At 40.0% G+C, this 20,591-nt stretch overlaps 3 protein-coding genes across 16 annotated transcripts in view; 1 reads left to right on the top strand and 2 right to left on the bottom strand.

The window, feature by feature from the left end:
• LOC310741107 (cornifelin homolog B-like) overlaps positions 1-20,591 on the top strand; it is a gene marked incomplete at its 5' end in the record, with an annotated part of 164,197 nt that overhangs the window by 1,949 nt on the left and 141,657 nt on the right. The gene's annotated exons all lie outside the window — the stretch shown is intronic.
• gigyf1b (GRB10 interacting GYF protein 1b) lies at positions 46-16,332 on the bottom strand. Of its 14 annotated transcripts, XM_083568409.1 has the most exons (27): positions 16,246-16,285; positions 15,970-16,100; positions 14,619-14,898; positions 13,715-13,781; positions 13,319-13,448; positions 13,071-13,166; positions 12,839-12,953; positions 10,973-11,075; positions 10,689-10,882; positions 10,385-10,602; positions 10,104-10,197; positions 9,832-10,011; positions 9,234-9,388; positions 8,629-8,863; positions 8,204-8,370; positions 8,034-8,134; positions 7,748-7,833; positions 7,138-7,211; positions 6,906-7,049; positions 6,598-6,768; positions 6,024-6,190; positions 5,734-5,903; positions 5,417-5,580; positions 4,947-4,991; positions 4,753-4,861; positions 1,559-3,998; positions 46-981 (listed from the first exon to the last, which is right to left on the bottom strand). In XM_083568409.1, exons 4-26 carry the CDS (start codon positions 13,747-13,749, stop codon positions 3,931-3,933), a joined length of 3,021 nt encoding a protein of 1,006 aa, XP_083424535.1. In that variant the 5' UTR covers positions 13,750-13,781; positions 14,619-14,898; positions 15,970-16,100; positions 16,246-16,285; the 3' UTR covers positions 46-981; positions 1,559-3,930. The 14 variants fall into 14 exon arrangements, with proteins under 14 accessions (XP_083424535.1, XP_083424539.1, XP_083424530.1 ...); XM_083568413.1 differs by lacking the exon at positions 15,970-16,100 and having other exon boundaries at positions 6,598-6,765; positions 16,246-16,332; XM_083568404.1 differs by lacking the exon at positions 15,970-16,100 and having other exon boundaries at positions 6,598-6,753; positions 16,246-16,332.
• The window catches only part of nlgn2b (neuroligin 2b), a 63,560-nt gene continuing 61,421 nt past the window's right edge, over positions 18,453-20,591 (bottom strand). Inside the window, exon 10 of the mRNA XM_083568512.1 lies at positions 18,453-20,591. This exon is cut by the window's right edge and continues 1,530 nt beyond it. The gene's annotated coding sequence lies outside the window, so the exon portion shown is untranslated.

The raw sequence follows: 20,591 nt of genomic DNA, 5'->3' as shown, positions 1-20,591 counted from the left end.
GTAGCTGCTGGATAAAGGAATGGAAAATGGGCAGGGCTATCATCCTTTTTTTTGCTAAACATTGCTCTCAAAATCTTTAATAATACCTTAAAACTGCTTTAGCATGGAAACTGTATATACAGAGCTGAGGGGGTCGCCCCCAGATGAGGGCGTGTTTGCATTCCGACTGTTGACACACACTCGCCTTTGTGAACCAGCAAGTCGAGATAAAATGGTCTGCTGTACAGTTTAAGGCATGGCAACAAAATACAAAAAGGGGGACATTTCTCAGAAAAAGAAAGAAAATTGTACATTATATACACAAAAAGGGCAGAGCTTCAAATCAAATCGTTCTTGGTCAGCTTGACCAGCCAGCTACGAGAATGCTTGCTAGTATTAATGTTACCTCACATACCGTAGGTCTGGTTGAAAATGAATTAAACTTTTATAACCCATAACATGGATGTTTTCATAAAACAAACACCAACTTGGTTAGCATGCTAAAATATAGTGTTGATGCCATGATCAGGTTTAACTTAAGCCTTGCCCTTTATAGATGACCATGAAAAGGACATTTAAAGTAAAAGAAATGAAGCAGGGAGAAAGAATGAAAATAGTTGGCATGTGCTGATATACATTTTTTTTTTTCTTCGTTCTATTCCCGGTAGAATTTTCTTTCCATTTTGGCCAGAAATGATTACCTGCAGTTGTCACTATGAACTGATCCAGGCTTCCTCTTGGCACAGAGGCGCTGCTAGTGTGTGGTTTCTATTATTTACACTAAGTCTCAGCTTTTACTAAATGGAACAATGCTGAAGTCTTGCGTATTTGAGTATTGTAATGATATCGAACGAACGATTATCGGCACATGCCTTAGAAACAGAAGGTAAGCGTGAAGGTGAGAGTATTCAGGTCAGTGTGTTGGAAGCCTCACAGCAGATATTCTGATGTCTTTTTTCCTTTCTTCTTTCCAGGAGAAAGCAGGCTCCGATCACAGGGACGCTGTCAGCAAAAAAGAAAAACAAATAGAAGTCGGATCAGGACACAGTCATGAGCTTCACACCCCGACACTGACAACACACTCCAGGTCATGCAAGGTACAGGAAAAAAAAAAAAAAAAAAAAAAAAAATATATATATATATAAAAAACAATATAATAAGAGCGTGATCACATGTTTAATTCCTCAGCAATTTATAAGAGAATTATACGTGATTTTATTTCGTGCACATTTTAAAGTGGTCTTTTATTGTTACAGCCTGAGGCACACCTGTGCAATAAACATGCTGTCTAATCAACATCTTGATCTGCCACACACCTGTGAGGTGGATGGATTCTCTCGGCAGAGGAGAAGTGCACTCACCAACAACTAACTCCTGTCCTGTATTAGCATAAATCACTTAAAAATATACCCCCAACACTTAAAACTAATTATTAACTAAAACTATTATTTATATACACAGTGGCATGTGGAGAAAATGGCCAATCCAGATTCAATCCCGCTGTGAGAGTATAAATAACGTATATTGGTTACTCTTTGAGCTTTAGTTCTATAAAAATAAAAAGAAGAAAGAGTTTTACCTGTCCTCACACTGAAACTCTGTGGTTTCACTCGTTCCTCTTCCTTTAGGACCTGCAGCAGTGGGTTTTTTTACTCTCTCTGGGGTTCTAGACCAGCAGGTAAAGGAAGCATCACTGCTTGTCACTTGTGCTTTTTTTTTTCTTTTTTACAAGTTCTTCATCTAAATCAAAGTGTCTAACACACCCGAATGTTCTCCAGAAGCTGTTCTGCTGAGGAGTTTCTTGCAGGACACGGTGTTAGAGTTTTTCTTCATATGATATAGTCTTACTTTTTTCCACCTCCAGAACAGGAGACTGGAGTCCACTTGTCCAACACGGTGGACAACGTAGGAGTCTCAAGTCCTCTCCTACAAGATGGTGAACGCAGCAGGACAAACAAGACCTTGTCTCAAAATGTGTAAGAAACTTGAGTCTAGTTCTCCAAGATGGCCGACACACGTGTCCAACTCTCGAGGACTTTAAACATTCCACCAGAACACCAGTCCATTTTGCTATGAGAAAGCATGTCCTCGAGCATGGTGTCGTCCTTATTGCTGCTTTTTACATTTTTTTTTTTTTGTTCTTTTGCAAAAATATATTCCATAACGAGGAGGAAAAAAAAAAGAGAGAAAGAAATGCATTTCCTTTCTTCTAGATCAAGTACCGAAAACCAATAGTAATAATCCTCAGGCTTTAAAAGTCTCTCCATCTTAAAGATATTAAGGTGAAAAGAAGAAAGAAAGAAAGAAAAAAAAAAACAAACATGCACCATCTTTGAATTCTCGTTGCAAAAAAACAAAAATAACCAAAAATAAAATAATAAAAAATAAAAAGGCATCTACTGCTACACGGTGCACATCCTTGGCTCTGATTGGCCCGAGGTTCACTGCTGGAGAAAGTTCTGGAAGAACAGCAGGACATTTCCGTTTCCTTCTGAAAATGTCTTTTCTCCCCCGTGTCGAAGCCCGACATGAGTGAAAACTCCGGGGCTCGTCGTAATGCTCCGTTACACATTTTAGGAATACATTCAAATGTAATAAAGTTCCCCAAAAACAATAATTGTAAAAAAAAACTAACAAAAAAAACAAACAAACAAGAACTATATGACAAAAAGGTAGCAGCCTTGAAAGTGCTCCAAATCAGATCACAGAAGAGTCTCAAATACTTTGTATGCAACTATAAAAAAATAAATCCTTTTTTCCTTAAACAGCAATGAAACAATGAAAAGTAAGGTTGTCTCTTTCTTAGACACACACATACACACACACAAAAGGCAATTAGTTCACATGTGGTCCTCCAGGATAGGGAGAAATAAATGTTACACAGTTTTGTGGTGTGTTTAAGAAGAATAGAAGCGCTACACTATTAACACTTCAACACTGCTTATCAGCTCGCTCAGAGTTACGCACTCAATCGCTCCACACACCAATAACGGCTAAATGGCTCGCCAAGGCTCTGAAATGTTACTCGTACTCAGTTATGTCTAGGCGCCAAGTCAACAAGGGGGTGTGTTAAAAACGTGGGATTGGAACGAGGCCTAACACTCAAACATCCTCAACAAAACAGAGGAAAAAAACAATACAGCACCACTGACAAGACACACACACACACAGTCCCATGTTATCTGTCTCTTTAAAAAAATTATAAAAAAAATCTGTACAATTGAAAAGGAAATTAGCACACACTCGTATCTCCTCTCTCTCTCTCACACACTATGTTGAAATATAAAAACATTTTCTTGAACAAAATAATAACATGGCGTTTCGTTTATAAGTCTCTGTAATAAAGTTCTTTGTGCAGACTTTTCTTCAAACCGCTCACACACTCCAAAAATATTATCCTAAACTAATTCTTTTTTTTGATTATTTTTCCCCCCACTTTTTCTTAAACAAGTGCAAATTTCAAGTTTTTTTTTTATTATATAGCCTTCATAAGAAAAAAACAAAACAAAAAAAAAAACGACAGTGTCTTTTCAGAATGCATCCTCACACGCCGACACACACACACATGTGCACGTTCGTGCAACTCTCACATATGCTTCTGTATATAAATGGTTCTACACATAACGTGTGTATCGAGATATTCACACATTTCTGAATTTGTAAAAAAAAAAAAATACAAATAAAATAAACTAAAGTCAAACACTCGATTTCAAATATTGAAACTCTGGTAATAAAGTGCAATAGCTTAGTTAAGGTGCTTTGACAAAGAGGTGTGAGAGCTCTCTCCGAACACACACCGCCCCTCTGATCCACTCTCCAATATCATCCAGAATGCGAGACATAAGAGAGTGATACAAAGAGGGAGGGAGCGAGGGAAAGAACAGTGCACATTCGTCTGCTAGTTTGCTCCAGGTTAAGGCCTCAGGTATACTCAAGTAAGGTTCTGCTGGATCAGTAATCCTCCACTGCCTCCATCTCTCCCAGCATCATCCGATCGCTCGAGCCCAAAAACGAGTAACCTACAGTGCACGTATATATACACACACACACACACACACACATTTAAGTCTACTGCTTAAATTAATTAAATATTTCCAACAACAATGATGAATTTACAGTATGCCCATCTTGTTCTTAATGCATCACGGGTTAGACAGATCCTTGTGTAGGAGGTGCATATGGTTATAATAGTGGTTGCTACAGTATCTTAGGTGGTGGCTTTGGGCAGGTGGTTGCTCATGGGGTGGTAGGTGGTAGATATGATCATACTGGCGGTTGCTATGGCAGGGATCCCCAACCACCGGGCCATGGACTTTTGAATTTTTGAATTATTTATATTTTATTGTCTTCATGGTCCGAAAAAGATAAAATGACATGGAAGACCACTTCTGCCTGTGCCCCACTTGTCCCAGTCGTAGTTTTTTCCTATGCATCAATAAATTAAGCTCCCATTTATTTATTATGATAAGTATCATTTTCATTATATGTAATTAAAATAATTAAATCGTATGTATAATAATACAATATACACATCCCCCCCAGCGGGACCACGGACTGCCTTTGCCCTTGGATGTATTTTCTTACATAAAACTGGTCCGTAATGCAAAAAGGATTAGGGACTTGCTACGGTATCTCATGCTATGGTCTTTTTAGGAGGTGGATATGTTTACCAGGTAGCTGTGGTACAGAAGTTTATTATTTCACTAAAGATCAAGTTCAGCGATAAATGACAAATTTACAGCATATCATGGGGAGTGTGTGCGTGTTGCTAACCGATGACACTGGGATCCGAGTGGAGCGTCGTGCTGGGTTTTTTCATTTTCCCACCCTGGCTGTTGTACATGCTGCTGCTTTTACTCATGTGATTCGTCTGGAAAACAGACTGCAAAAAAGCCCACAGGTGTTATAAATACAGGGCAAAAGTGAAATCCACACAAAACAAAACACTAAATTAAGTACACACTCACCTGTAAGGGGAAGTTCATATTCAGTCCTGCGATCTCTTTGCACAGCTGTACACACAAAAGTACAGTGTTTTTAAAATATTTAAACCAGTGAAAAATTTCGAAATCCCGTTGTATTTGGCTGCTAACGTCAAGCTATTCTAACCAACTTCAAGGAGGCTGCTATGGTATTTCTTACAAGGTTGCTATATCATCACAGTTGGTTGCTAGGATAGCAACAGGATAGTGATTGATAAAGTGTTGGTAGAAGGTGGACATGGTTATCTGGGTGGTTGCTATGGGTGGCTAAGGGGAAAAGAACGGAAGGGTATTGGTAAGAGGTAAAACGGGATATCCAGCGAGTTGCTATGTGCTTGATATAGTTTCATTAGTGTATTTAATATGTATGGCTCAAAACAATAGGAACTGGCATATGTTTTTACACACACGTGCAGTGAATTGTAATAAAAGCAAAGTCATGGCCGAATAGTGACCTGCTGCTGCTGTCTTTGCTGGTTGGCCTTCTGCTTGGCACGACGCTCCAGGAACTGCTTGGCAAACTCTTTGGCTTCTACCGTGTCACCCAGGTATGAGCGGATAAAGTCGTGAACCTCGTATGGTGAATCCACTTCCTTTAGATACGCCACAATGGTGGCCACTTAATACACACACAAACAAAACATTATTACAGAGAGGAATCTGTCCCCATTATTTTTCCCTGTAAAGACTTATCACTTTATATTTCCATATTTAACGTCATGCCCTTAAACCACATCTACATATGATTGTGTGTCGAGGTGAGCTGCGTTACCATCCACAGAGGAGGACGAGTTGTTGGTTGAGGTGTTTAGAGCGTGCAGCATTTGTTCACACCATGTGGTGAATCCATCCTGCTGAGGCTTCATGCCTTGTAACAGCTTCAGCAGTCGCTCCTCTTCCTCTGTTCTTTTCCGATTCCGATTTATCATGTACTGCTCGCTACTACACAGGCATGCACACAAGGGGGCTCTTTATATATTGGCAGGTGAGCAAGCATACTGTGATATAAATATTATCCCTAAAGTCTTAAGCTTTGTGTAAGCTTTGCATGTGTGTATGTACCTGAATGAGGGGGCACTCATGCTGGTCTTCATGCCCACGTTACAATGGTTGGCCTGGTTTTTAAGCGCCTCGTCCCAGATGCCCATACTGCTACTACTGCTGCTAATCTTCCCTTCCATTCCTGTCCACATTCCCACTGAGCCGTCGCTCCACTGCCCCATTGAATGCTACACACACATTCATAAAATCAGGATTAGGAAACATGATAGAAAAAAATTGTGAAACAAGTTAAAATCTACAAGCACAATGTTTTAGACATTTTAATCTTGTGTTAGCTTAAGTAAATTTTTTGTTTGCACAGCCAGTACAGATTATTAATCTTGCTAATTGCTAATGCTAAGTTGCTGCCATGATAATTCATGTGGTCGCTACGGTGTTGCTATGCAGTGACGGTGGATATGAAAGTCCAGGTGGTTGCTTGTATAACTCTATGCAGCTAATTTGGTGTCCTCAGTGGGGTATAGTGAAAACATCAAGGCTTTTGCTGATGGGCAAATCAGGCAGCAAGTGTGAATCTTGCAGTCATGCTAAGAATGATGTGAAATCCTAGTGTGTGTAGCCATGAGCATCTCACCCTCTGCTGAGTTCTCTGCTGTTGCTGCTCCAGCAGACCGAGGTTCTTTCCCTGAGATTTCCCCAGAGAGAGCGTCCCTGCCTGAACTGAGCTCCAGCCTGCTCCTCCCTGCACATCCCGCTGCTGACTCTGCTGGAGAAGCTTCATGAGGAGCTCCTGCTGACGACACTGCTGCAGGTGAGCACACACTGATTTCAACATACACATATGCATTGATTTGCTCCTCAAGTTTATAGTGGTAAATACTCTACGTTGTGTACGTTACGTAATCAGCGAGGGTTTCGGATACGTGAGATTAGACTCTGTACCTGCTCGCGTTTGCGCCTATACAACTCCTCCTCCTCTCTCCTCTTCTGCTCCTCCTGCTGCTGCCTTCTCTTCTCCTCCCGACGTTTTCGCTCCTCATCCTCCCTCTTCACCCTGAGTTCAGCTTCACGTCTCTCCTGCTGGAGCTGACACACACATACACACACATTATGACAAATGACACACATGATCATTGATATGCTGTAAAAAACTGACCCAATAGACCAGTCTTACTTTCTGCAGCTGCTCGAGAGTTGGACCCTGAGGAGAATTAGTAATGGTCAAATCCCACAGACCGACATCAGCACCTACAGAAGGGGGAGAGGAAGCGAGAGATGAACTTCCTTTAATACAACACAAAACAGCAGAGTTTAAAATAGGCAAGTGAATGCATTAATCTTTTCAGCTTTGATGCTAATCGTCCTAAAAGTGTTCTATCAAAGTGTTACAAACAAATGGGGCTTCTATGAGAGTGTTTCTTAGCAGAGTGTGATAAAAATGTTCTAAACAAAGACTTTAAACAAATGGTTCGTAATGACTTATTTTTAATGGACTTCTCTAAACTAAGGGTTTAAAGTGTTCCCTTTTGGACCTCTTCAACTCAAATTCATTACAAACCTTCTCTTTTAGCAATGAGTTCCTTATGTAGGGTTCCTAATGCAGTGCTGTAAATTAAGTTCTCCTGACACAGAGTTCCTAACGCAGTGCTGTACACATAGTGTTCTCGATAACTGTGTGTGCATGAAGCAGTGCTGGTTCTTAGAGGCGTGTGTGTGTGTGTTGGTGTGTAGTGTGTGTGTAGAGGGAGCATGTAGAGTGAGTGTGTAAAACAGTATTACAGTACCTGATGTCTGTGAGGATGAGGTATGAATGTCCCAGGATTCTGGCACTGACCGGTTCATAGAAGTCATCATTCCTGCATCACCACATCTATAAAAAAACAACAACAAAAAAAATAAAAAAATAAATAAAAATAAAAACACACACACACACACACACACACACACACACACACACACACACACACACACACACACACACACACACACAGAGAGAGAGAAAGAGCATAAAGCAACTGGCCTCGAATGTAACAAAGAGATAATTACAGATTTAGTTAAAACAGTTAATACCTGTTGTTAACGTGTGGGAATCTCATTTGGAGCTGCTGGTAGAGAGCTGCATTGGTTGCCTGCTCATACTGCTTCTTCAACATCTCCTGGTCTATGTTGCCCTATACACACACACAGTTTTAATTAAAAGAACACACAACATTCAAAACATACATTTCCATGTTACTCACCAGCAGGGGAGGAGGTGATGGTCCCGGAGAGAAAGGCACACGTCCCCACATCTTTATGACTTCTCCTAGAGGCTGAAAGCCTTCGTCACAACCTCTCTTAACTAACAGGGTCATGGTGAAATAACCGGCCTGGAACCACTCACACATCTCCACTGGACTGAATGGGCCTGAGGAAACAGCATACACACACAACCTTAATCAAACCATCTGTTATGCAAGAAATCCCAAAGAGATAATCCTGTAAAAAAAAAGGACAAGCTGTTCACCCCAGTGGCTCAGTGGATTAAAGTGTAAAATAAAACAGAAAACCAAGACAGAAAAACATAAGAGCAAAAAAAAAAAAGACAATGACCAAAATAAAGAATAATAATAAACATTTGTTAAGAGGTAAAATATTGTTAAGAGGTAAAAAATAAGCTACATGCCTTGGACCTCTCCTTGAGGGTCTTTGTAGAACCACTTCATGGCTGACTCGTGAGTGAGAGGCAGGGCTCCAGCTGAGTGAGGCAGTGTGTGTGTGTTGGGGTGGGAGTGTGCGCGCGCAATGGGGTGTGCGTGTGTGTGAGTGACAGCAGCTCCGTGGCTCTCCTGCAGTGCCTGCGTGAAACGTTCCTCCTCCAGAGATGTGTCCTGAAGAGATGCCACCATCTTCTCTGCCTCCTGCATGCAACATCACAACCGATTACCTTTGACTCCTTACAAACCCTTCTCAGGATTTTTTTTTTATAAAACACAAACCTCTCTAATGAATTCAAGATGCCAATGAGCCTTACATGAGGGTTTACACAGATAAAAATGTAATAATATATAAAATGTGGAAATATCAACAAAATGCTATAGATTGCAAAATAACAATATACTTAATGTAAAAAAAAAAAAAAAAAGGAAAAATTAGGATTTATTCAAATATTAGAAAATGTTAATTTATAATTACCACACAGTAAAAAGTAAAAAATAAGGTAAGTAAAAAAGCAGTTAATAAAATTTAAAGTAATGCAAATTTAGGGGCAAATACAGAACCGACGCTGACCTGCTGCATGTGCGTCATGCCGTCCTCCTCCTCGGTGTCACCACTAGGTGGCAGGATGTCAGTGGTGGAGACAGGAGGAGAGGTGAGAAGGAGTGGGGAAGTTCCTGCAGGAGAGCTCTGAGGTGGTTGAGTGTTGCCCCCTACTGGAACTTTGTCTGAAACACACATTTACAATCCTCATGAAGTAAGAAATATGGAAGTAAAAAGCTTGTTAGCATTAAGATTATCTATAAGCTAGTGTGGTTCAATACACTGACAAAATCTAAGATTTAGAAGACGTTTCTCTCCAGAAAGGAAGAGTCACTAGCTATGTTCCACCATGAATATGAAGACTAAAACTGCACATTTATCAGGATTTTATGGGGACCTTAGAGAAAATCATTGTATTAACATTATAACAAACTGTACAAACTAACACGCCAGGTGACAACATAAAATCAGGGTTAGATTTAAGAGGAAATTCTGAAGTCTTACAAAAAATTGTAAAAGTAAATACACACATTATTTTACATCATTTGTTCATTAAGCTCAATGTAACACTTTTTAATTTACTGAAGTTATTATTGGATTAAAATATTACCCACTAATTGAATAATACCTTCATTAATCTGGAGGCTGAACTTTATGGGCGGAGCAACAGACGGCGGGTGTGTTTCCCGTTCTAAGTTGAGAGCGGAAACATAAACGGAGGCAGGAGGAGTTGTAGTAGTAGTAACAGTAGTAGTAGTTTTTATCTCTCCACCATCAAGCGCTCCGGAGTGTCCTTCGGTGTCCTCCGCTAGAAAAGACAAAGTGAGGAAATATTGAGCAAACGTTCCTGTTTAACCAAGTCTTCCTCTGGAATACGATAAACAACAACACACTTCTCACCTTTCTCAACAGAGCTGTCGTTCTTCTCCCCCCACTTGGGCTCGTCTCCCTCCTCTAAAGCCTCAAACTCGAACTCCTGGTCTTTTGACATTTTCTAAATAAAATAAAAATAAAATATTACACACGCACTTCATGATGGAGTTAGGCACTCTCCAATCCTAAAGGGTGACCTGCCGATCAGAGACGTCTCAGTAACCATGAAAATACCCCTGAACAGTATAGTACAGGTGATGAACAGGCCATGTTCCTACAGGTCAATAAAATCAAAAGCTCTGGCTCACCTTGATACACATAAATGCTCCAGATGAATCAAACATGCCCATCTCTCCCTCGTCTTCATCAGTGCACCACTCCGGGAGCCTGTCTCTGTCTTCCTCTCCTCCCTCGCTCCCTGCCCTCCGCCGGACACCATCACCATCCCGGAAATCAAAGTCGAACTTCCTGCGCCGCCCGTCCCCGTTTGCATGCTCTCTCCATCCAGCCGAGCGCTGGCCTCCATCTTAAGAGGATACAAAGAGCAAAGACGAATTCATTGACCGAACACACACCAATATGTATCGTGTGCAAGTGTGTGCGCATGTGTACCATCACGGCGAGTCACAGCCATCCTCCAGCGAACACCCGGGTCTTCACCTCCATCCTCTTCATCCAGCTCCTCACGCAGTGTGCGCCAGTTATCGCTGTCAGAGCGATTGTAATCCTTCTTCCCCGTTCCTCCGTCCTCGAAACCTCCACGTCCTCCCTCTCTTCTGAGCGGCTTCTCGAAACGACGGTCACCTCTGAAACATGAGGGAGGCGGATAAACAAATTAACAGCAGATTTTTTTGTGAGTTTATGAACAAAACGATACTCGTCATCTGTGAACGGACCGGTCATCCCAGCTTTGGCTGTGGTGCAACTCTCGGCTGCGTCCAAACCCCACGTCTTCGTCCACTCCTCTTTGGTAGAATCCTCCTTCTCCTCTTCCTCTCCCTAATAAATATAAAACAGCTTGCTTTACACATTGTTCATACTAATATACAGATAGAGCACTACCAAAGATATGTCAGTATCAGCTTTTTTGTTTTAATGTTGTAATGACTATGCATATTTATTTTTCGATCTCTTTATTAAGACACACACACACAAAAAAAAAAACCCCACACCTTGGACTCTTTAGAAGAGTACTATCCTAAAGTTTTCAGAAGTAAATCTGAAATCTTCTGGTACTTCCTATTGTTTTTCATTAGCTTTAGATTGTCTTTTATGTCTTTCGCGGTCCAGATTACCAAACTGCATCTATAAAATTCAGTTGTGGACTCTTTGAAGGCCAGTCCATGACTGTCAGTGTTTTATCAGCTGTTTTTTCATTCAAATGTGATTTTTCTGCATAAGCAGTGTGCTTGAGATCTTCATCATGCCGTTATCCTACTTTCCAAAAGGATATTAATTAAAACGTCTGTAATTCACTCAGTTCAGACAATATTACCAACAACACTGGCAGAAATGCAGCCTTAAAACCAAAACACAACCACCATGTTTCACTGAAGGCACTCATTCTTCCATCTCTTGCCACCTCTTCTTTTCACATATTGTTAACAACACAACCAACCACGGCCACCATTTTAAACTTGGATTTATCGCACCCTAAAACTTTTCCACTGATCTTCGTTACAATCTTTGTGAGCTTTAGATAATCATAGCCTCTTCATCCTGATTCCTTTCAACTTCAACTTCTTTTATTTATTTAAATAACAGTTAAATGCAACTTTGCTTCCCAAAAGTGCTTCACAACATTTCAGAAAATCAAAGTACATTTCAAACAAATAAAACAAACATGTCAGAATACAAATCACAATTTCCCTACTTCAAAAGTAAGGCCAAAAAAAAAAAAAGAAAAAAAGTCTTCAACAGAAACCTAAAACCCTTTACGGGTAAAATTTGCCGAATATATAGTTTGAGATGGTTCCATTTTCCATTCTTGTCTGCTACCCTTCTACACTTCTAGTGTCGAAGAAACTCAAACAATCTCATGAGATTTTGACATTTTATTTAGCCTCCCAGTCCATTTTTGTCCCTGACCTCTCCTGATGTCAAATTTCTTAACAACAGCTTAAATACCACATATTGTATCCAGTGTGTTTTCGTATTTCACTTTGCCTTTCCATTTTTCAAACTTCAGTGATATTTTGCATTTTAAATTGAATTATGTGATTGAAAGGTCTTAATGTAATTGCAAGTTCAATAAATTAAATTCATACACCATGTCTTGCTCAAGCCTGCTGTAATAGACCTTTTTCAGAGTAGTCATTTTAGCATAAAACAGATGGACTAATACAGGTATTGCAATGACATTAATTAAGGGTTCCATTCCATTAAGGTTTCCAAGACCCAGACTGCTGCTTTTGCTCAATTGTAAGGGGTGGTTACATGAAATGCTTGCCACATTAGCCTACAGAAGCTGTTTTTCAGATTTTCTTTAAATACTGCATAAAATTTTCCTGTATTTTTCTGGCTGTATTCTACTAAAGAGACATAATAAAAAATATATAATTATATATGGTCATTAAACCACTGCTGAAACAACAAATCTAAAGGTGGCTTTTGCACACTACTATAAATACACCTCTATATAAATAGAGAGTGAGTGTGTGTGTGTGTGTGTGTGTGTGTGTGTGTGTGTGTGTGTGTGTGTGTGTGTGTGTGTGTGTGTGTGTGTGAGAAAGAGAAAGAAAGACGGAGGGGGAAGGAGAGACCTCGTCCTCCTCTACCGTTCCCCCGGCTTCGGGACACACCCACTGTGGCAGCCCCGACCCCTTTGCTCATGAGCCTGAGCACAGCGACGCTGTTTACCGACATAGAGAAGTTCCTCTGTGGATAAATAAATAAAAATAGTAGTATTATTACTACTAATATTAGTATTAATATTAGTAATAAGAGGTAAATAAATCCATGGTTGGAATGAAAATGTGATGTTTGTGTAGTGACCTGCTCCTCCTCGGTCAGAGACACAAGAGCCAAAGGCTGCTGTGGCTCATTTTGCAGGATGGCAGCAAACTCCTTATCCTGCAGATCCTCAGGGACCTACACACACACACACACACACACACACACACACACACACACACACACACACACACACACACACACACACACACAGAGAGTGATCAGACAGTCCACTTAGCCAGAAGCATTTGTCTCCCTCTCGATCAGTGTTCGTGCTCTCTCTCACTCACCTTGTTATCTTTGATGTAAAGTGCTAACATTTCCTCCCGGCCGTAGCGGTAATCAGCCAGCTTGGACTTTGGCATTGCTGGGGAAGAAGGAGGGGACGTGATGCTCCCTCCTCTGGACAGTGCACGGAGCCTGGGGAAAGGAGACACACATACCCTATAATAATCCTCATTATTATTTGTTACGAGTCTAACATAATCCTTCAAAGCATAAGTGTCTATGGTAAAAGCATTGACTATTGGTGAAGTTTGCATATAGACTTCTCTAAATGATTTCAAACACATGCTGACCTTCAGGAAACATCTGCTTCCCTGTGTGATGGGGAAGTCAAATGTAAACACAGCTAATATGTGTGTGAGAGCGATAGAGAGAGCGAGAGAGAGAGAGAATCAGATTACCATTCTGGACCGAAGTTAAGTGTCTCAGCAGTCATGTTCTTTGTGTTCTCAGGGCTCAAAGGTTCTGCTGACATGTAGAAAATAGAAAATAAAATCAAAGCAAAAAAGGTTTTAATATCAATATTAACATCTTAAAAATCTTTACAAACAAATCAGAGTCTGAGAGTAAATGTGTAAAAGCAGAATTGAGCTTGTTAACATTAATAAAATAGCTCAACTTCCTGCTTAGGACAAATATAACTAACAATTTCCTCCTTTTTTTGTGCAGTCCTATTAGGATTGAATTACTTTCTCATAGCACATTCTGTGAAATGATAGATCTAAACATGCTTTTTGTCTGTGATAAAAATAAATAAATAAATAAAGATATCGCAAATGGACAAGGCTTTAAAGCAAGAGCAACTGTTTTCCTTTAAAGCACATCACTGGATACAAAACGCGTTTACCAAAAACCAAAACGTGACAGTGATGCTTTGACAATTCCAAACCCCACCTGTGCAAACACCTGTACCAAATTTAACGGTATTTCATTGAATCACACTCACTAATAATACTGCCACCTATTTGAAGTACTCTAAGGAGTAAATGTATTTAAATGTAAAGAAACACTTAAGTTTATCATCACTATAGCTTATGTTAGCCACTAGATGTCACTGCTTTTTTAAACTAAGTCTTCAGACCAAATTATATGGGTACCCTTGTTCAGCAAGCACGCATTGTGTTTGAGGAGCAGTTTAGGATTAACTACATAATTAAACATGCCAGTTTTTCATCGCCTTTCAGACAAATTAAAAACATCTAACCCACCAAACTACCACTTCTCCTCTCACTATACCACAACTGTATTCACAAAATAATACAACACTGCTTTTTTTTTAATATTGTTTAAACAGTGTCCTCTTACCTGGGCGAGCGAGACAGCAGGAGCAGTGATACTGTACGATGTCACCTGTATGTGTGGTGTTCGTGAGCTCTGTATCAGTGAACTGATAGCTGCCAAATACTGACTAAGAGCTTGAGTGGGGGAAAATTTGTAATATAGATAAAAATATTATCTTTTTTTCTTTTTAATTGAGAGTGAACATGCACATGAGGGCGAGTGTTCCAGGTCAGTTTTGTTGTGTATCGTTCGGTCACTATCACCCGATCGTTTTTTTCTCTTTCTGTCTGGCGTCTGGTCTGACCTGCAGATGAGAAGGGGGGGGGGGGGGGGGGCGCAAAAAAATAAATAAAGTGTAAAGTGACCAGCAAACAGACAACGCCTACAACACAATCATTTAAACACTCAAGTGTATGTGTAGAATTTAGTAATTCAATAACAGACAGAAAACTTCTTTGACATGTGATCTAAATCCACTGATTCTTTAACAGGTAATATTTGATTTTAGTGCAAGTCAGTTTTCATCTTTACTTTAACTGTAACTGACATAAAATTCACAATCTGGCCAGGATGAAGGCTTTTGCTTCACGTGCTTCTATCTATTAATATTTGGTATTAAAGAAAGAAAGCAAGAAAGAAAGGGTGTTTTAGTTGTCACATAGCATTTCACTGTGCTGTAATGTATTTCTCTGTATATCCGAGCAATGTTAGGAAGCTGGGGTCAAAGTGCACAGTCAGCCATAATACACCACTGCTAGAGCACAGGGTTAAGGGCCTTGCTTGGGGGCCCAACAATGGCAGCTTGGTGATATTGGGGCTACAACCCCCAACATTCCTATCAGTTAGCCAGAGCCATAACAACTTCCATGTTATAATCATATTATAACTTACTTTCCTTTTTCCTTAACAACCAGATTCTCCATAACAAGCCTGCCAGCGGGAGCTGTTTAAAATCGCGGGCTACTTACTTCATAGGCACCCTACATAGGGTATGAATAAGCATATACTCGAGGGCACTACGCAACACAAACGGCATCATTCGGGATTCCGCCGGGTAGACCGTCAGCGATTTTATACTATGAAAATATTTTACACAGTTTACCGGCTCTACTATACCAGAATGCTTCTTTAAGTGATAAACTATCTATTCATATTTTATTCACTAAAAAAGAACAAGCGTACAAGCGGAAAGTAAATGAGGCGACAGGAGCGGAATGTACCACCACCCCTAGCCCCTGTCTTCTTTAGGCTGCCTGGGCCGCTCCTTCAACTCTAACCCGGGGATCCCCACAAGGCCTTAACAACTTCGTTGTTGTTTTAGTTAACGTTCCGAAGATTATTGCAAGACTCTGACAGAAAACGTGCTCTTTCTTACCTTATATTCTTCTGCAGGATGAACAAAACTGGAGCCTGCGAGCGCGCGTGAGCAGGCTAGCCAGGCGGCTAATAACGCCTTCACGCAAACTTCTCTACGACTTCACACCGTTTGCACGCGCGTGCATCGCCCTAACACACAAATCCGAATGAAACACACACGATTTCTGCAGTTGTCCCCTACAAACGCGACGACGAACCGATTATCTACTTTTCCTTGTTTTATTTTATTTATTTTAATATGTATGTATTTATTTATTTATTTCACAACGCTCACCGTTCTCTCTCGTCTTGTTTGTGTTTCACAAAAAAATGGCTGCTCGTCGTCCGTCACGTGACACGCTTATCCAATCAGCGAGGACTTTGCCTCGACACTGGAGTCGAGTTACAAATGGCTGATTGCTACCTACCGCCATGCACTATATAGGGTGGTTCAAATAATACCCGTCACCTTAATATGTAGTGCACTCCATTGGAATTGGGATGATATTCAGGATTCGGCCCTCGGTAGTTTACGTTAGGAGAATCCGTTAGTATGCGTAATAAGCACGTTGCCCGGAAAAACACTTGACTTTGTTTATAGGAGGCAAAGCTCGGGCTAGAAAAATGAGTTTGACTTTTTTGTGGTATGTAGAAATAAAGGACAGAAAGAAAAAGAACAGTAATAAAAGAGAGTAACGAAACAGAAGGACGCTCTAGAGGATGAGGGCGGTATTACAGTCAGTGTCACAAAACCATTTTCCTAGTTTCTCATGAAAAGAAAGAATATGGGATGTGTGATAAAGGTAAAAAAAAAAAAAAGGTAGAGAAAAAGAAATGCCCAAGGCAAGAAAGAAAGAAAGAAAACAGTAATAAGAGAAGGAAGCTGAAGCGTGGTATTACAATCAGTGTGACAAAACCATGTACACTTTAAAATTAAGTTTCTGAGAAAGTTAAGAATAAAATGAAGAAATACAATTATAAAGTGATGCAAAGAAAAGGCAATAATATGAAGAAAAAAGTAAGAATGAATGAGAAAGAGAACGAGAACAGTAATACGAGAGAAGGATGCTGAAGCACAAGAACGAAGGTGGTATTACAGTCAGTACCAGAACCATGTACAATGTTAAATTCAATTACTGAGCAACTCCAATACTATAAGGATGGATTTGGACTGTAATTAATACACAGTCTCCTACAAATAGCTCAGGACTGCAGTTGGCAGAAACAGTTCTGTATTTAAGTGCCCACAAGTGAACATGTGAACAAAGAGAACCTGAACAGTAATGGGACAGAAGGTAGCTAAAGCATGAGAATGAAACAGGTATTACAATCAGTGTCAAAATCATGTACAGTAAGGATGGGTTTCCATTCTGAGTCTGCTTTCTCTCAAGGTTTCTTTTCAATACCATCTCAGAGAGTTTTTCCTTGGCCACTGTCTGCCTTGACCACTGGTGCTCTCTTTGGGATAAAATGATAGACACTAAACGTATATATACATGTTATATAACCTTCTTATGTTTGTAAATCTGTCCAGTGTCAAGAAACTGGATAGAATTGAATTGAAATAAATTAAAGTGTTTAATTAACACAGATCAACATCAAGAGTGAAAATAGGAAGAATGAATGAAACGAAGAGAGAGAGTAAAGCAAACACAACAATTTAATCTCTTTTTACACTCTATTAACACCTGTATCAATGCAGTGCATGTCTGGGACTAGAGAAAATGAAAGGTCTGAAACACAAAAGAAAAAAGACGGAATTCTCCAGAATAAGTGCAACAAACTACTTTCTTTTTTTTGTCAGAATTGCTCTTTATGAGTTTGCTGTGAAGTACAAAGAAACATTAACAAATACCATTTGTTACTGTTATATACTGTGTGGACACACACACACACACACACACACACACACACACACACACACACACACACACACACACACACACACACATAGAGAACTTCTGCCTTATCACTAGAGGGAGCTGTGCTCACACACGTGTCCATCACTACTTACCTATCGAAAAAGAAAGAAAGAAAGAAAGAAAGAAAGAAAGAAAGAAAGAAAGAAAGAAAGAAAGAAAGAAAGAAAGAAAGAAAGAAATGAAAACAATATAACAAAACACACACACACACACACACACACACACACACACACACACACACACACACACACACACACAGCTTCTGCTTTATCACTAGAGGGAGCTGTGCTCACATGTCCATCACTACTTAAAGAAAGAAACAATAGGGAACGTGTGATAAAAATGAAAAATTAAAATAAAAAAGGGAGACAGAGAAAAGAAAATACAGTAACATGAAAAAAAAATTAAAACAATAAACAAAAAAGGGACACACACAAACACACAGCTTCTGCCTTACCACTAGTGGACGAGACCGGTATTGCAACCAAGTATCATCATTAAAATTAGAAACACACACACACACAAACACACCTCAGTGTGGTGTCTCCTGAAGCATTATATAATGACCCAGACACTCCCGTGTGTTTTATAACATGTTTTAATGATCTCCAGTTCAGATACACAACATACAGTGTGTAATAGCCTTTATATGAAATAGAAATATGAACGCCGTTTGTTTGTTTTTTCCCTCCCAAACCCGTTACTATCATCCCGACAAAATGGAAAGCAACAGGTGCAAGTGTATATCTGGCAACCCGGCGTTAATATTAGAGCAGGTGCACTTAGTAAATATCTGTTATATATCTCACCCCACCCTCCACGTGGCGACGGCAGACGAGAGGATCACCACCGTGTGAGGTTTGGTGACTGTGTGCTTCGCGAGTCTGTCCGCTGCCTCTCAGGCCTTCTGTACAAAAATATCGACAGTTGAAATTTCTCTATTTCGGAAATATGACACGAAGAGAGGTTTTTAGTCTTCGTGAAATGAAATCCTTAACGTGTTCGAGGACTGAGGTTTGCACGGCCACCGTACTATGTGATCAAATAAACCAACAATGATCAACTTAAATCGGTTATACGACGATTTTAATCGTGAACGCTTCAATAGATCATCACCCAAACACAGACAGGTTGGAAAAAGTAAGAAAGGAAGAATGTGTTGTGACTAAGAAGGAAAAGAGCAGCAAAGGAGAAAGAAAGAAAGAAAGAAAGAAGTGTGTAAGAAAGTGAGAGAATAGCAGTACACGTGGTGACGAAGTAGCTATGACATTGTCGTAATTGTGTAATTCTGGACGCGCTTTGCTGAAGTCATGTGACCCTAGGTAATGATTTTTTTGGTAATGAACTTTGTGTTACCACTTTTTTATGGGGGTCATGTGTCTGTTACGGCTTTGCTGAAGTGACGTGACTCTGTACGCCATGGCGTTAAAAGACAGCTGTGCTTTTCAGGCTTCTAAATGAGAGGGAGTTTAAGCGCTCACTCCTCCTCCTGATGATGTGTTAAAGCGTTCACGATACAGTACTGAGCGTGGCGTCGATGTGGGCTAACCCCCCCACCCTACCCCACCCCCCAAGGCTCAGGAGAAGCGTCGTTACATTACGTGCTAATTAAAGAAATTAGGTAAGGAAGAAAGAAAGATGGTCTGTAAATAAAAAAACAAAACAAAACAATAGAACCTCAACTTGCACCTGTTCTCACAAAAGAGCCGTTCACCTGTAAAACCAAACAACGAAACAGAATATTTACAAAGACCGTGTCATCTCGTACAACTTCAAAAAAATGTACAGTTCGTAGGTTGAATTTTTTTCCTTTTTTTTTTTTTTTTGTTTGTTTTCCTTAAGTTTTTTTTATATCCATCAATCCGCTGAGTGTTTTCCGGAAACGAGACAAGAACAGAAAGGCGGTGATGAGGAGAGCGAAGAAACGAGGGCGTGTCATTACGGTTAGCATTTCATTGGTTCACGGAGTGTTGCGTCCATCCGTTCACTTCGGATCCTTGTTTCGAAGGATCCCTCGGCGGGCTCTGTAGCACCCTGACTGAGTGTGACAACTGGAGTGAAAAAAAGGAATAAAAAGAATACAATTTAAAAGAACGAGATCTCATTACATATTGTGCGAGTTTGATGTAAATGTAGCGTAATATACAGTATAAACAAAGACGGGGTAAAAGAGAGAGAGAGAGATGGAGGGATGCTGTAGGTTCAATAAGTTCTTCCTCGATGCTCTGCGTTTCCCGAGATTTCCAGCTTTTTGAAAAATGAACAAAAAGGGATCTATACATCCTTTTATCTCTTGTTATGATCATATTCAGTTTCCATTTTTCCTGATATGCTCCTGATAAGTCTCTAGAGAAGGAAAATAATCTCAGAACGAAGCGCACAATATAGCGGAGCCGTTTAAAAACCAAACAAAAAAACAACAACAACAACAAAAAAAACCATTCGAAAAGCAGGAAACAAAAGGACGGCGATAACAAAACAGGACGAGGAATTTCGTGCGCATGTCCATTTCCTTTAAAAAATAAATCATGCAAATTTTCCCCGAGAGCAAACAAGATATAAATTTTCATAATTCTATATTTATACTTTAATATAGATATTCTGCTTATAGATTTAAAATCTCATCCCAGACCAGCAACAGTGCAAAAGAAAGAGAGGCAAAGAGAAAGATAGACAGAGAGACAGAGAGAGAGAGAGAGAGAGAGAGAGAGAGAGAGAA

This window comes from Silurus aristotelis (genome assembly GCF_946808225.1).
Source record: "Silurus aristotelis genome assembly, chromosome: 18".
NCBI lineage: Eukaryota > Metazoa > Chordata > Actinopteri > Siluriformes > Siluridae > Silurus > Silurus aristotelis.
Note: the sequence above shows the minus strand (reverse complement) of the source record. Positions and strands in the feature narration are given on the sequence as shown.

Coding starts and splice junctions, on each gene's coding strand:
- gigyf1b (XM_083568411.1), bottom strand. CDS start 13,749: ATGACTGCTGAGACACTTAACTTCGGTCCAGAATG. Junction 7,834..8,033: donor TTCCCACACGTTAACAACAG/GTATTAACTGTT, acceptor GTTTTTTTATAG/ATGTGGTGATGCAGGAATGA. Junction 3,999..4,752: donor CTCGGATCCCAGTGTCATCG/GTTAGCAACACG, acceptor CGTGCACTGTAG/GTTACTCGTTTTTGGGCTCG.